The 17050-nt window shown below is 36.4% G+C and overlaps 1 protein-coding gene across 4 annotated transcripts in view; it reads left to right on the top strand.

Annotated features, from left to right (window-relative positions):
• Positions 1-17050, top strand: part of BRMS1L (BRMS1 like transcriptional repressor) — a 42224-nt gene that overhangs the window by 15071 nt on the left and 10103 nt on the right. For 2 of the 4 annotated variants that reach the window (XM_035728117.1, XM_035728120.1), the window contains 6 exons: positions 8613-8709; positions 9736-9819; positions 10695-10759; positions 11476-11515; positions 12133-12280; positions 13969-15570. In XM_035728117.1, coding sequence (XP_035584010.1) covers positions 8613-8709; positions 9736-9819; positions 10695-10759; positions 11476-11515; positions 12133-12280; positions 13969-14086 — 552 coding nt within the window. In that variant the 3' untranslated portion in view covers positions 14087-15570. Of the gene's footprint in view, positions 1-8612; positions 8710-9735; positions 9820-10694; positions 10760-11475; positions 11516-12132; positions 12281-13968; positions 15571-17050 lie in introns of those variants that run through there. The other 2 variants (XM_035728119.1, XM_035728118.1) reach the window with 2 other exon arrangements.

The raw sequence follows: 17050 nt of genomic DNA, 5'->3' as shown, positions 1-17050 counted from the left end.
ATGTCAGCTCCACACTCAGCAGGGAGTCTGCTTGAAATTCTCTCTCTCCCCCCCCCGCCCCCACTTGTGTGTGCATGCTCTCTCTCTCTCAAAAATAAATCTTTGAAAAAAAAACTTTAGTCCATTTTGATTTTTGTGTATGGCGTAAGGTAAGGGTCAAATTTCATTCTTTTGCCTGTGGCTATCCAGTTTTCCCAACAGCCATTTGTTGAAGAGACTAGCCTTTCCCCATTATGTATTCTTTGCACCCTTGTTGAAGATTAGGTGACCATGTATGCATGGGTTTATTTCTGGGCTATTTCTGGGGCTGTATTTCCATTGGTCTATATGCCTGTCTTTATGCCAGTACCATACTATTTTGCTTATTATAGCTTTGTAATATATTTTGAAATTAGGAAATGTGAGGCCTTGTTTTGTTCTTTCTCAAGATTTTTTTTTAGCTATTTGGGTTTTGTTGTGGTTCCATATTAATTTTAGGCTTTTTTTCCTGTTAATGTAAAAAAAAAAATCCATTGGGATTTTGATAAGAGATTGCATTGAATTTGTGAATCACTTTGGGTAGTATGGACTTTTTAACAATATTAAGTCTTCCAATCTAAGAATATGGAATGTGTTCATTTATTTGTGCTTAATTTCTTTTATTGTGTTTCATAGTTTTCAATATGCAAGTCTTTCATTTCCTTACTTAAGTGTATTCCTAAGTATTTTGTTCTTTTTGATGCTATTATAAATGAGATTATTAATTTCTCATCTTTTCATATGTCTACCAGTTTTTGCTTTATATAATTTCTCATATCTTTTTATATTTCTATCAGTTTTTGTTTTACATATATGTGTACAAAGTATATAGAGGCTATATTATCAAATTCATTTTATAATTTCTATATCTTCTAATGAATATAACATTTTATCCTTTTTAAATGCACTTTCCTCTGTAACAATGATTTTTGCCATAAAGTCTATTTTGTTGATAATTAAAATAGCTATTGTTTTATTTGGCCTGGCATTTGCCTGATAAAAGGTTTTTTAAATTTTAGTTTATTATTATTTTTTAAGATTTTATTTCTTTATTTTTGAGAGAGAGGGAGTGGCAGAGGGAGAAGCAGACTCCTCACTGAGCAAGGAGCCCAATGTGGGACTCAATCCCAGGACCCGGAGATCATGACCTGAGCCAAAAGCAGACGCTTAACTGACTGAGCCACCTAGGTGCCCCCCAATTTTTTTTTAAGATTTATTTATTTTAATGGGGGATGGAAGGGGAGAGGGGGAGAGAGAGAGAGAATCTCAAGCAGACTCCCCTCTGAGCATGGAGCTTGATGTGGGGCTTGATCTCACAACCCTGAGATCATGACCTGAGCTGAAACCAAGAGTCAGATGCTCAATTGACTGAGCCACCCAGGCACCCCTTGCCTGATGAAAGGTTTTTTATCCTTTTTCTCTAACTTTTTTATGGTCTATATTTTAGGCATATTATTTGTAAATAAATAGGATGTGTTGATTTAAAACTTTTAAGAATCCCTGTTTTTTAATTGGTAAATTTAGTCCAATTATATTTGTAGTGATTATTTTGCTATGTAATACCAACCTATTTTGTGTTTTCTATTTTTTCTGCTTTATCCTTTTTTATTCTTTCCTGACTTTTCCTGGGTGTGTGTGGTTTATTGAGTTTTAAAAATTTCATCATACGGGGCACCTGGGTGGCTCAGTCAGTTAAGCATCTGCCTTTGGCCCAGGTCATGATCCTAGAGTCCCAAGATTGAACCCTGTATCAGGCTCCCTGCTCAGCGGGGACTCTGCTTTTCCCTCTGCTCCTCCCCCTGCTCGTGCTCTCTCTCTTGCTTACTCGCTCAAATAAATAAAATCTTTTTAAAAAAAAAAATTGCATCATACATTGGTACTCTCTCTATTTTAATGATTAGCTTAAATTTTCAGTATGCATATCTACATTAGAATCAAATATTAATAACTCTGTCCTCCTCCTGAATTATAAAGGATGCTTGGGGCGCCTGGGTGGCTCAGTCGTTAAACGTCTGCCTTTGGCTCAGGTCATGATCCCAGGGTCCTGGGATCGAGCCCCACATCGGGCTCCCTGCTCGGCGGGAAGCCTGCTTCTCCCTCTGACCCTCCCCCTGCTTGTGTTCCCTCTCTTGCTGTCTCTCTCTCTCTGTCAATTAAATAAATAAATAAAGTCTTTATAAAAAAAAATAAAATAAAGGATGCTTGAACTCTCTCTTTACTCCCTCCCAAAGTACAAGTTATAGTTTTCAGTCCTTTAGTTCCATTTTGCCTTTTTGCCCTTCAAATGAAGCATTATTTTGATCTCATTGATTTAGTTCTTTTTAGGTTTTTGCATATTTTACTAATTTTTTGCTCATTGTTTTTGAGTTGTAACCCTTCCTTGCAAGTTCCTTTTCTGCCTCTTGAAGAACATCCTAAGCATTTCTTCACTGAGAGTCCACTGGTGGTAAACTCAGTTTTTACTTGTCTAAAATAGCTTATTTGTATAATTATTTGTATAATCCTGGAACGACAGTTTAGGGGGATAAAACATTGTAGGATGATAATTATTTCCTCTTAACATTTTTAGGATTTTACTTTCCACACTCTGTTTAGAAGTCTGTAATCATTTGTGGATAGCTTTTTTCCTTCCTTTTACTAGCTATTTTTACATTCTTTTCTTTGTTGTTCTTTGGTTTCTTTATTGTGTGTCTCCATAGAGATTATTTTTCTCTCCTTATTTGGATTTGTTGTGTTTTCTGAATCTGAGAATTTGTTTTCCATTAGTTCTGGAAATTTCTTAGATATTATCTTTTCTGGTATTGCCTTTCTTTCATTTTCTCTGCTTCCTTCTAGAACTTGAGTTAGTCACATGTAAGTCCTCATTTTGTTTTCCATATTTCTTAATAATTCATATATTTTTTAAAGGTTTTTATTTATTAGAGAGAGCAAGCGAGAGAGAGCGCACAGAGGGAGAGTGAGAGGGAGAAGCAGACTCTCTGCTGAACAGGGAGCCTGATGCAGGGCTTGATGCTGGACCCTGAGATCATGACCCAAGCTGAAGGCAGATGCTTAACCAACTGAGCCACCCAGGCGCCCCTTGATTCATATTTTTTACTCAGTATATTATCTGAAGTTCTTCAGAGTCTAATTCTGCTGTTTTTTTTTTCTTCTTCAAATTTCTGCCAAACCTCACAGCTTATTTCCTTATTTCATAATTCTGGACTGCAGCAGGCTTTCTTGGTTGGAATTCTGTGCACCTTGGGCAGAGGATGTAGTTCTTCAGATAGTATCTGCTCTTATTTCTGCTGGATTGTTTCAGCTAGGCATCCTGGTATGCCAAAAGCACATGACTGCTTTAATTTTTTGGCTTGGAATTTCCTAGAAGATGCAGGTAATCTACATTTGATTCTCAAATATGTAGAGGTCAGGCCTAAGATGACCTTTTTTGGGAAGAACTTTTTTCCATTTATTGCCTAAGATTCACCTGAATTTCCCTCAGGTGAATCTTTTCTAGTCTGCCTTTTCTTTGAAGATACAACCCTTCAGGGCTATGCAGGGATCCCAGTTCTTGTTCCTCACTTTGCTTAGGCCCAAGATCTTTCTCTTCTTCCCAAACAGCCACTAAAAACCATTCCTCTAGGTTACCAACACCAGCAAATACCCTCAAGGAAACCATAGCTTCAACACCAGGTTAGCATGCTGGTTTCCTGCTCCTTGTTGATTTTTGGTTCTTGGAGATATCTCTTACTTTTTTAAGAGCTTAACTATACCTTTAAAAAGATGTTTGTGGTATTTTATTTAGAATATCTGTGTAGGTGTGTTGGGAGGTTTTGTTTTGAGATTTTTCTGGGTTTTGTTTTGAGGATATCTAGTCTACTGTATTGTCAGACATAAAATTCAGCAGTGTATCGTCAGGTAATATATTTTACTTAGACAAATATATTGATATTCTTTCTCTTGCATCATTTTGTTTTAAAGATTTTATTCATTTATTTGACAGAGAGAGCGAGAGCAAGAACACAAACGGGGAGTGGGAGAGGGAGAAGCAGGCTTCCTGTGGAGCAGGGAGCCGGATGCAGGGCTCGATCCCAGGACCCTGGAATCATGACTGAGCCGAAGGCAGACGCTTAACAACTGAGCCACCCAGGCGCCCCTCTTCCATCATTTTTTAAAGATTTATTTATTTTAGGGCGCCTGGTTGGCTCAGTTGGGTAAGGGTCTGCCTTCGGCTCGGGTCATAATCCCAGGGTCCTGGGATCGAGTTCCGCATCCGGCTCCCTGCGCAGTGGGGAGTCTGCTTCTCCCTCTCCCTCTACTCCTCTCCCAGCTCATGCTCTCTCTTTTTCAAATGAATAAATAAAATCTTTAAAAAAAAAGATTTATTTTAGAGAGAGAGCAGTGCATGTGAGAGTGTGGGGGGAGGGGCAGAGGGAGAGAGAGAGAGAGAATCTCAAGCAGACTCCCTGCTGAGTGTGGACTCCAATGTGGGGCTCGATCTCACCACCCTGAGATCATGACCTAAGCCTAAATAAGAGTTGGCCACTTAACCAGCTGCGCCACCCAGGCACCCCTCTTCCATCATTTTTCAGCTTTGAAAGTCTTCCCTCCTCCATAGAGATGCTAAATATTTACCTCAATTTCTTCTAATTTAGTTATGGCTTGTTTTTTTAATACTTAATATAGAATTACTATTATAAATGGTCTGTTTATTTATATAATTAATACTCATCAGTAGTTCGGGGCATTTTAGACATGAAATAAAGGCTGGAAGGAAACTTACATTTAGAGTGTTATCTATTTTATATATTCATTCTCATTTTAATCCTACCACAGCCTTATGAAATAGGAATTATCTTGATTTTATGAATGGGTTAACTGAGTAGCTCAGAGAGCTTAAGTAATTTGCTTAGGGTCACACGTTTAAGGAACAGCAGAACCAAGATTGAAATCCTTTGATCTTTCTGGTCATTCATGAAATTTACCATTAAATCTGAAACTTTGCTATTCAGGGCTTTTTATCTGCTTATTACTTAGTTCTACATTTAGCTCATATAGAAATAACTGAGAGGCAGGGGAAGTGGGAAGAAGGGAGACACACTGCCAGTTGTCAAAGTAAGTTTGATTAGCAGCAGATAGAAAGAGGGGCCAGGACCAGAGACTAGAAGACATGTTCACATGGGTATGCGTACAGAGAGTATGCCAGCAAACCACAGAGGCAATTGAGGCAGCAGATGGTTTGTGTCAAATTAAGGAAGGAAATCACATTTATAGAATACACAGCGTGCCAGACACTGGGACAGGTGGTGATGCTTTATTTAGGTTATCTCATTTAAGCCTCCCCACAGAGCTGGAGATGAGTGTTAAGATCGACAGCAGGTGGTAGCAAGGTCTCAGGCCCTGAGGGCTCAGGGTTAGGATTCCAGTTCTTGAGAAAATTGAGGCTCTTCAGGGCTCTGATCTTGGTTATCTATCCATTTATATTTTTTTCTGATTATAACAATAAGTATTGAGAAAACTTGAGAAGTAAGTCTAAAGAAGTAAATACAATGAACTATAATCTACCAAGCAGTGGACATTTGTTAATAAGTATGTGCATGTTTGTATAATTGTTTTTCACATAGCTGGTATAACTATACGTACTATTTTGTATCCTGTTTTACGATTACCATTTCGTGAGGATTTCCCTACAGTTCTAAATACTCTTAAACATTTGCTTTTAGCAGGTAATGTGCGTACATATTTCCGAAGGCACTGGCTTATAATGAAACATAGCAGTCCCCTCTCCCATCTCTAAATTCTACATTCCAGCAGCAACGATCTAACTCTTGTAGTTACTGCTTCTGGAATTTGCCCTCATATTTCTAAATAATATCAGTTTTAGATATTATCTATTGGTTTCCTGTTATGAAAGCTGAAGATTCCGTAATAGTTTCCCTCATCCCATTCTTCTAATACTTTATGTCTCAATTTTTGTTTTCGTTGTAGCTATAAATATTGTTTACTGAGCCAAGAGTTAAACTACACTCAAACTTCCCTTTTTATACAAATCTGTTTGTAGCCTCGGAATTAATAATTACTTCATTTATTCTTAGTTTTGTCATTTCTTCTCAGGGACTCCAGCAGATTTATGAAAGCTCCCTAATGCTGTTTTCCATGTGATCAGATGCATCAGATAATCCCCAGGGAGCATCGCCTGTTTCCCTAGAATCCCCTGTCCTGCTCCATCCTGTGCCCTCCTTCACATGCTTTCTAGGCCAGCTGCATCGCTCTCTTCCTGGGTGTCTTTTTACCATCACTCTAAGAAGTTCCCTTTACATCTTTTCCACTAGATCTTGTTCTCATTTTCAGTTGGGTAGAGTAGCTTCTTGGGAAAAGGTGTATAGAAATAAGCTTGTTGAGAGCTCTTGTATTGGTCATCTGTTGCTTTGTAATAAATTACTCCAAAACTTAGTGACTTAAAACAACAATAAAGTTTATTATTTTGCAGTCTCTGTAGTGAGGAATTTGGGAGCAACTTAGCTGGTTGGTTCTGGCTCAGGGAGTCCCATAAAGTTGCAGTGAGGTCAGCCAGCCGAAGCGGTTATCTGAAGGCTTGACTGGGGGCTGGAGGATCTGCTTCCAAGGTGACTCTCTCACAAGGCTGGCAAGTTTTTGCTGGTTGTTGGTTGGAAGCCTTAGTTCTATGGGCCTCTCCAGATGCTGCCTGAGGGTCCCCAGGACCCAGTGACTGCATCTCTCAGAGTGAGTGATCCAAGAGAGCAGGATGGAAGTGACGATGTTTTTTATGACCTAGATTTCTGCCACATTCTGTCCATTAGAAGTGAGTCACTAACTCCTATCCACATTCAAAGGAGTAAGTGTCGGTGTGGAGATTGGAGGGGTATGGGATTTTGAAGCCAAATATATAATTATAGTAAGTACTTTAAAAAAGCTGAATTACCTATTGAACAAAGAAGCCTCTACAGCACCTAAGCAAGGGAGTTTGGATGCCCATTTCTTTTCCAGGTGTCCTCTAGCTCCTGTTAATGACTGTCTTTCCTACTCAGGAAAGGTTTTTGAGGATCTTACGGGGCTGAGGGTAAGAGAGAGAAGGACAAAGAAATGAGACTGTGAATAGATTCAAGGTCACTTCTATCTGTACCCTTTATACTTTTAATATCTTCAGAGGTGTCTTCAAAGCTTTAAATATTTCAGGATCATTGTGTTTTGTTTTGTTTTAATTATAAAGAATGATTAGTGGACTTATTTTAGAATTTTTGCTTGACCTAGGGCAATTTTATCAATAGAAATGAAAGAGACTGCAGCAGTTAAATCTTCATAATCTTAAAAACAAAAGCTTTATCACTTCCACTCTGCATTAGGAGTCATCTTTGGTTGGAGAATCTGATCTGTTTATAGCTGTCACACTATCTTGACCATGGCTGGGGTCTGCTCTCCCTTTTCCTCTGGTATATAATGTTTCCCAGTGCTTGTAGCACAATGTAGATAAGACTGGAATATTTCATAAGGCTTTACCAAAGGTAGGGGAACAAGTAAAAAGAAATAAACATAGAGGGTAGCAAGCAAGGAGATGATTTTTCATATGAGATCGAGTTTTAGTCTTCAGCTTTACTTTCTCAAGCTCCTGGCTTGCCTCAAATTGACAAAAGCCATCTTCTCTCTACCACTCAGGAGAACCTTCAAGCATGTGTAGACTCTAAATTTCACACCTGGAAGAGAGGATTTCATGATTTACACTGGGAGTGCTGCCAAATGGGTGTGGCCTGTGCCTTCCACTAGAAATCCTATCTAACTGTATTCCAGTAGTCTCTATGAGGCGACAGGCACATCTAACTATGTATTAGTAGCCTCTCCTCACTAGACTAAGGGTGTGGTGGGTGGGTTGGGAATCTGTCATAAGCTTTTTATATAACAAATCTAGGTATTATACTTATGTATATTTTATCCCTTTGAAAATAAGGGATATAATGTTTTCTAATTAAAAGAACAAGGGGCTAGAACTAGTAGACCTGGGTTCTAGTCTGATTTGCTAGTAGTAAATAGTCTCTTTTAGCAAGTCCCTCAGTCTTTCTATAGTTTTGTTGAGAGATCTGGATATAGTCTGTAGTTTTATGATTTTGACTCTCATTAGATTTAAAAGGATTACAGAATTCATACTTGAATCCCTCTCTGCGATATAGTAGTCTATTTTGTATGATATTGAGGTATTAGGAATAAAGGCTCAATTATTGTTGCGATGAGAAAACATGAACCATTTTATAATGATCTACTTTATAGTACAGGTTCTCTATTATAGTGACAGGTAGGACCTGCTTATATATAAAAGGGGCCATTGGCGCTTACTGTGAATTGTATGTAAACATTTACCCTCATATCACATATAAATTTAGATGTCATTAAACAATTTAATTGCATGTATTTAAATCTGTACTTAGATTCTGTATTTTCTAGTTTTATTTCTTTCATGTTTTTGGCATTTTATCTTAAAAAATTTTAAGTTAGCAGACAAAAGCATCATGTGTTAAAGTACTTTAAGAGCAAGTGATTTAGTACTCATAGTTAAGACCGATTTTTTATTTCCACTTATGCATAATTTTTTTTTTTTTCCGCAGAGTGAAAAGCTTTTGTTGTATGATACAGTCCAGAGTGAGCTGGAGGAGAAGATAAGAAGACTTGAGGAGGACAGGCACAGCATTGATATTACCTCAGGTAATGGGGATGGCGTGCTGGGGACGGTTACTTTAGGTGACACTGAACCTGGGCTTTGCTGTAGTGTCTCATCATATCCGAGTCTCCTGACACAAATGTTATGTAAATGAAGTGTCCTAATGAGAAAGGGGGAGACTTCTAAAGAATTTGACAGGCTTGTGATTGTTGCTTTGATTTGCATTCACATTTCAGAAAGACATAGCAAAGGGAATGCGTGAAAAGGGACAAAAGAGAAGTATGACAGCAGCTACAGGAGTAAGAATGGTATACTATAAGAACAACAAGAATATCTTTATAATATAAGAATAGTACTGGAAGACAACTACAGTATATGTTCTTCTCTTTAAGTCTTGAAAGATCAGGTGGAAGAAGGAATAAAAACCTTTTCTTTTTGGTATCACACAAACCGGAAATTACAGGGAGGTAGATTTTTGTCTCAGAAAAAGGAAAAACTCATTAATAATTACATCAGTCCAAGATTGAAATTGCCTTTTCAGGAGTATTATGGAAAGGCTTTCTACACTGGGTTGAAGATATACTGGGTTACTCTCCAGGTCTTGCGTGTACATTGCTTTTCCCCTCAGAGATTTTATTTCTCCGGTGTAGAATAGGCACAGTGGGGTCAGACACGCTGAACTTGTCACACCACTGCCCCAGGCCCTACTGCTTGGGTGACTGTGAACAGTCACTTTAGCTTTTCTAAACCAGTCTCCTCATCTGTAAAATGGAAATAATAGGAACACTACCTCAGGGATAGCTTTGAGGATGACATAATGCATGCAGTGTGTATTTAACAAAGTACCTGACATACGTTCATCAGTTAGTAGTCAGTAAATGCCAAGTTGATTTTTACTTTAATAAAGGCACAGGAAATTTTATGAATATAGAGCTGCTCATGAAATTATATAGTCATATGTGTATATACATAGCTTCCAATGAAATTTTGCTACCATGAAATTACAAAGCCTTTTTCCTTACTTTGATCTCCAGAAATCAGCTAATACTTAATTTTTATTTACTTGCCAGAGCTGTGGAATGATGAGCTTCAGTCAAGAAAAAAGAGGAAGGATCCTTTCAGTCCTGACAAAAAGAAGCCAGTTGTTGTTTCAGATATCCTTTTCTAAATTTTTTTTTGCCTTGGTATACATTTTTGCATTGTGCCTGTCTTTGTAATTTTTATTAGTATACATTGACTTTATTTATATGATCCTGTAATAGGCAAAAGATGATTTACAAAACTGAGGCAGAAGAATATAGTTTAGATCAAAAGGGGTAGGGAAGGAGTAGAAATTTAGTCATGATCTCAACTTTGAAAATATGGCTTTGTAGCTCACAAAGGCTTTGATGTGAATATAGCATGATTAATTCACATGTATATTTTTTAACACTTTTCAATGTTCCTGAGGTTTTTATTTTACATTTTTTGTTTGCTTTTTTGAGAGAGAGAGAGAGAGAGAGAAGTAGCAGAGGGAGAGGGAGAGGGAGAGAGAGAATCATAAGCAGGCTCCATGCCCAGCGCGGAGCCCTGTGCGGAGCTCAATCTCACGACCCTGTCATCATGACCTGAGCCAAAATCAAGAGAGTCAAATACTTAATGGACTGAGCCACCCATGAGCCTCCAAAACTGGAGTGTCTTTAACTTAGTATGTGCTTTCAGTCTTGGTGTTCCCTGTGGTGTTCCCTGTGGGACCCTCCTCCTTTACCCCTGTCTTTTCCCATCCCCACCTCAAAACAGTGATTACGTTGGTGGTATATCTTATAATCAGTGATATCTTAGAATTAAGAGAATATGGTTATAGCATCTGAAGTACTGAAATGTATTTATCCTCGTACTGAGTTTTTTGGAGAATAATTTGAAGTCAGAATTCAGCATGCCAAAGGATTATGTCCACAAATCAGTGTTCCAATTCTCTGAAAAACAGAAGTTTGGAAATAAAATTCAAAGTGTGAAATTCTTACAGCTAAATTGACCTTGACTTTTCCACGTCCATATATAGTTTATATGCTACAAGATCTTGATATTCTTGAAGACTGGACAACAATTAGGAAGGTATGATTAAAGAGCAATGGAATCTTACTTTGTAAGATTCTGTGGTTTTTCACTAATACATCAAAATACGATTATTGTTAATATGCCTTACTTTACAACATTCTCTCTGTGGCAGTTAATGCTAATACAGATAACTGTGGATTGCAAGAATACTTTAAGAGAGACATGTCAGCAATTTGTATTTTTTCCTGTAATAATGTAATAAATAATTTATGCAAAAGTCCAGAAAAGCATTTATTTAGGGTAATAATAATAATTATTATTATTATACAAAAGTAATAATATATAATTTTTCTGTGCTTAGTCCTTAGCCCAGTCCTGGCTTTCTGAGGGCACTCAATAAATATTTGTTGAATGAATGAAAGTGAATATTTGAACTCGTATTGTATGTCTTGCATTCTCTCATTAAACATTCAAGAATTATAGGATTTTCTGTGCTTGTTTGAAAGTGGAGACTTATTTTTTGTATTAAATTTTTCCGTTTTCAGAAACTTCTTAGTTGCAAGAGATGAATTCAGGTATTGATAACACCTTTAGGCGGAATGGTTATTCTTTATATTCCTTATGGTCTTAGACATTAAAATTTATTAGAGCAGCTGAAGGTTGTATTTCACTGTTAGCTACTGAGGTCGTCAGTAGGGTTGTAGACATTAAATAGATCCCACAATGTACTTTCAGTCTATAAACTCAGTGTCTTTCTTCTTTTTTTAATTAAGGCAATGGCTACACTGGGTCCACACAGAGTGAAAACAGAACGTAAGTCATTTAATCTAAGTTCGGGAATCTTCTCTGTGGAGACTGGTTGAATCAGGGCTAAGTCATCCACATACCAAACAGCGCCCCTGTCAGTGGTTTCATTTCAACAGTGAGCACTACTCCTGGAATTACAATGTTTTAAAATCCTACTTAAAATTGGCACTAGTAACTGATAATGCACCTTCTTCCCCTTCTGGCACTTGTCTAGTTAACTGATGATTTATTGTACATTGTACAGCTTTATTTTGTCGTTATATTAAAAACTTAATTATATAAGAAATTAAATTCTTTTTTTTTAAAGATTTTATTTATTTGTTTGAGAGAGAGTGAGAAAGAGAGAGCATAAGAGCGGGGAGCGTCAGAGAGAGAAGCAGGCTCCCCACTGAGCAAGGAGCCCGATGCGGGGCTCGATCCTGGGACTCTGGGATCATGACCTGAGCTGAAGGCAGTCGCTTAACCGACTGAGCCACCCATGCGCCCCTCTCTTATTTCTATTAGATTTATAGTTGTTATCTAAGAAATATTTTTAGTGTTTTTTCACCTATATGCATGGATTGGTGTTACTGCTTAATGTTCTGCACTTTTGTTTTTCTGACAATATCTTATTAATATAACAGTTTTTGAACTGATCCCTTTAGCACCTGTGAAACTGGAAAAACATCTGCACAGTGCTAGATCCGAAGAAGGAAGATTATACTATGATGGTGAATGGTATATACGTGGACAAACAATATGTATTGATAAAAAAGATGAATGTCCTACAAGGTAAAAATTATCACTTCAGCATTGTTCAGTATTTACAACATTATTGTCAATAAATATTTGCCCCCTCTGTAGTACATTCATAATGCACCATTAATTGCCTATGGATCCTTCTTTTCTCTTGGCATATGATTTGATTAGCATGTGTGTTCACCAGTGTTAATATTTATAGACCTACATCACATATTAAGTTCTTGAGCACAAGCATTAACACAAGAGGAAATGTTGGAATTATTTAGCCCAGGTAAGTGGTCCTATTTGTTAGTTCTTAAAGTAGATGAATTGTTAGGATTTTAATATTATGATCTTTAAACCATCTGTTATGAGTTTTGGGTAGATATATTAATCGTTAACTTTTTTGGTTGTGTTACAGTATTTTGGATACAAAGAATATGTATCAATTAGAGTAGGAAAAGAATGGAAAATTAAGGAAAGCCTTAAGAGTCACAGTAATTAGAGTGTAACTTGAAAACTGAAAGCTGCCTTTTAAAAGACTCAATCTGTCTAAGCTTAAACGTGTCGATAATTATACAGCCTTCTAAGTTTTTCTGTTTTTTTTTTTTAAGATTTTATTTTTTTAAGTAATCTCTACACGCAATATGGGGCTCAAATCCACAGCCCCGAGATCAAGAGTCATATGCTCCACTGACTGAGCCAGCCAGGCACCCTGATAGCCTTCTAAGTTTTATCTGGTTGTAGCTTTTGGAAAATATTAATGCTAATCACTGCTTTTGTTCCTTCAGTAGTTTAGGATTTAATTCTCAGAGTGGTAACATTCTATAGTAAGAAAGTATCTTTTTCTAGGTATGACTGGTAAATGCAGTGTTTGTATTTAGGGAAGAATACTCATTTTCCAAATATAGTGGTTTTACTTGGACTGTAATTTCATCTGTAAAGTTTTAGGATAGTAGGAGCATTGTGTATAATAACTTTCCTCATAGAAGCGCACTGAGCTAATTACTAGGTTCTATGTGATACCCCTAGATTCTTTGCTTTATCTTACTACTTTTAAGACATTTTACTGACTACTTAGCATAAATGTGATTTAAAAAGAGATGAAATACTATAAGAGTATTAAACACAAATCTGTTTTTAAAAATATTTCTACATAAAGATAAGTAGTGTCAAAAAAAGAATCCATACAAGTACCTACAGATGTTTTGACACTGGGAATTAGGGATTGGTATTTTTAAGATTTCCTACGCTCCTGAAACCAGTATTACACTATATGTTAACTAACTAGAATTTAAATAAAAACTTAAAGTAAGTGGATACTCTGAAAAAATAAAGCATTTGAAAAAAATTTAAAACAATCAAAGATTTCCTACTGCCTGGGCTGATATAAATTGGAGGTGTAATACTATATAATTAGTGTTTTTAGCTCCACTGTGTGTTTTTGGGGGGTGGGTTAGGGTGGGGATGTAGTGGAACGATGTGCATTTAATAGTTCTTATAGTAAATATGACCAGTTCTATTAAGGAAAGAAAGGAGATTGTCTCTTAAGTGTTGCTGAATGTGATGTTTTTGACAATATGCCCTGCTGATAGTGCAGCATTGTGGTAAATGACAATTATATATCTGAATCTACTCTTGCAGTCCAGCTATTTTGGTTTTATGGCTAGTACTCTAAAATGAGTCGTGGAGGCGTATTGCAATTCATTCATTCATTCCTTTTTCCCCCCCCTTTTTAGTGCTGTAATTACAACAATTAACCATGATGAAGTTTGGTTTAAGAGGCCTGATGGAAGCAAATCTAAGCTTTACATTTCACAGCTACAGAAAGGAAAATATTCAATTAAACATTCATAATCATGATTTAAGTGTTATCTAAAGCTACCTTATTAGTGTTATCAAGTGTGATGTGCCATGGGAGTTAAAAATGTATTCAATAACTTAATATTCTCATCAAATCATGAGACTGTATTTGTAGGTAGTACTCTTAAGTAAACCTCATATTGATATGTCAATGAGATAGTAATAAAAACTTAATCATGATCATTACATTTATTTGCCTTTTAGGTCCAATGACCAATAGGTATATATATATATGGTAGGGGTTTCTTACTAAATTTTTTTCTTTGTTTTTTAAAAACATTATGCAAATCTGTTTTATCTTTAGTGAACTATGTTGCTAAATGGCTATATTTGTCTACAATTTCTTTGATTTTTCCATATCTTTGTCACTCATTGTGTTTGTAAATAAGCCTGATAAAATGTTTCCTATAAATGGTTTGTACTAGTACATTGTGTTAAATCAGAATTGAAATTTAAACATATATACGTGAGTATGTATATATGGCATCATCAGCTTATTTAGAACTGATGACCTTTCTTTACAATCTTGTTTTACCCAAAATGAAGCTATTGGGTTTGAAAGCTAAAGGGAGCACTTTTGTAGACTAGGAGCTTTTCTTCTCCTCTTCCTTGATTGTATGGTGGTGACCTATTTTTACAAATTATACTTAATTAGTAAAATTAGTGTCAAGTAATAACATGCTTCTACCTGTATTTCTTGTGAACCTGTAGAGGTCAGGTATTTATGCCTGGTATTTATGATGCAGTATATAAGTGGTGAATAGTAACTGACAGTATTGTGGTGCTTGCTGTTCATGTCTGACCTTTTGAAACAGATTTTTAGTAAGCATTTTTCAGAGGTAAAACTAGGTTCTTATCTTAATTTTATTCCTAGGGCAAAGTAGACAGGGATAATATTCTTGAGTCTATTCCCAAATTAATATTTTTATCTTTGGTGGTTCTACACTTTAAGGCCACTTGGTGCAATTTAGAAAGTATTGGCCTCTCTTCCCTTAGCCACATGCAAAATTAACTTCTAAAACCTCAGGAACAGTACAAAGAATTGAAACCCTCAATATGGCAGCACAATTGGCTGTAGTATATATTAGGGTACAACCAAATCAAGTTTTCCTGGTGGTCTTGTGCACTTTAATTTCTGTTATAATGAGACTGAAGAGGATGAGGAAGAGAGCTACTTATTAACAGGGCAGGAATATCTGCATTATTCCGTTTGTTTTCTTACTATTTTACCTCTGCAAACATCTTCCTGTGCAGATCACTACTTCACAGTTGCCAAATGTTAAAATATTTGACTTCTGAAATTCATTATCAGCAAAGTTATATACTTTGTTCTGTTTCTAATTAACCTTAACAAATGTACATAATGTCATAATCCAATAGTATTTGACAGTACTTATGTATACAATGTTTCATAAGCATTTTTAATAAGATTTGTATTTTTAAATTTAGTATATAATAAAAAGATGTGTTGAGTGTCATTTGTAGTGTCTTGAATTACTCGTGGGTAAGTTCTTTATAACCTGTCCACTTCTAAGAATGATTTCAGCCAATTTACATTAATAGGTACAGAGAGTTGGAGTGTTAAACAAATGTTTCTGCTTCCCTACATCACAGTTCAACCTCTGTTGGGGTATATTTAGATATTCAAGATGGGCAAGTTATACTTAATTTTAAAATATACATATATGTTATACTTTAACAAAAATGTACCGCATATGTTCTGAAATTCTAAATATAGAAAATATTTTTAAAAACTACGATTAGTGCATTTACTTTGAAAACATATACAACTATAATCATCTATAGAGTACTATAAAATAAAGTACTATAAAATGCATTTATAAATATTTTTATATTTATATATTGGCAGTTTGCCATTAGACTCTGGTCAAAAGGTTTAGGAGGATTGTTAGAATCTGTGAAGTGTGATATGATCAGTTGCTGCCGCTGCTGTCATGTTTATAATCAGTCTCTGTTTTAGGATCAGTTTATAGGCCTTTCCTCCCACAGCTCCCAGTATTTCATAATCAGCCCATCCCTTCCAGCCATTTTCCATTAAAAAAACACCCCAACCATCACTAATCCAGTGCATTACTAATAATTATTAGCAAATTAAGAGCACACTCCTCATTCTGTCCCTCTCATTGGTAGCCTGAGCACTTTTCATTGCAGCCTTCCTCAGGTTGTTCTCAAATACATATTGTTACTTAGAACTCAAACACTACTCAGAGAACTGTGTACACCTCACTGATAATTATTTGAAAAGAAAAACAGGGACATTGGCTGTTATTTCGAAGATTTTGTTTGTGGACCCAGTAAGTTCAGTACATTAAAACTGAACTAAAATGAATTTATAGGGTAAAAAAGTCGATGCAGGATGAATATACTAGTTAGGATTTATGTAGTCCCATGGAAATTGGAATATAAACTATTTTAATTGCTGAAGATAAGGAAATCTAAAATATTTTTTTAAAAAACATGGAAGTTTAGAATGGGGTTAGGGAAAAATGCATGTTCCTTATATTGTCTTTATGGATGAACTACAGGAATTGTGGCTGCTGGGTCAGGAGGGATTAACTGAGGCAGTTTCCCCCATTGGACACTGTGGCCCAGTCTTGCCCTTTATTTCACAGGCCCAGAAACTTGAACTTTATCTATATATCCTGTAATGGGCTGAATTGTGCCTTCCACCCCTTTCACCAAATTCATCTGGTGAAGCCATTACCCCCAGCACCTCAGAATGTGACTGTATTTGGAGATAGGGTCTTTAGAGAGGTGATTAGTTAAAATGAGATGATTTTAGGGTGGACCCTAATCCAATCTGACTGACAAAAGAAGAGGAAATTTGGACATCCGACAGGTGCCCACCGAGGAGGCTGTGTGAGGACAGGGCAAGGTCACTACCCGCCAGCCAAGAAGAGAGACCTAAGAAGAAACCAAACTTGCCAACACCTTGAT

The sequence above is a fragment of the Zalophus californianus genome, chromosome 6 (genome assembly GCF_009762305.2).
Source record: "Zalophus californianus isolate mZalCal1 chromosome 6, mZalCal1.pri.v2, whole genome shotgun sequence".
NCBI lineage: Eukaryota > Metazoa > Chordata > Mammalia > Carnivora > Otariidae > Zalophus > Zalophus californianus.
Note: the sequence above shows the minus strand (reverse complement) of the source record. Positions and strands in the feature narration are given on the sequence as shown.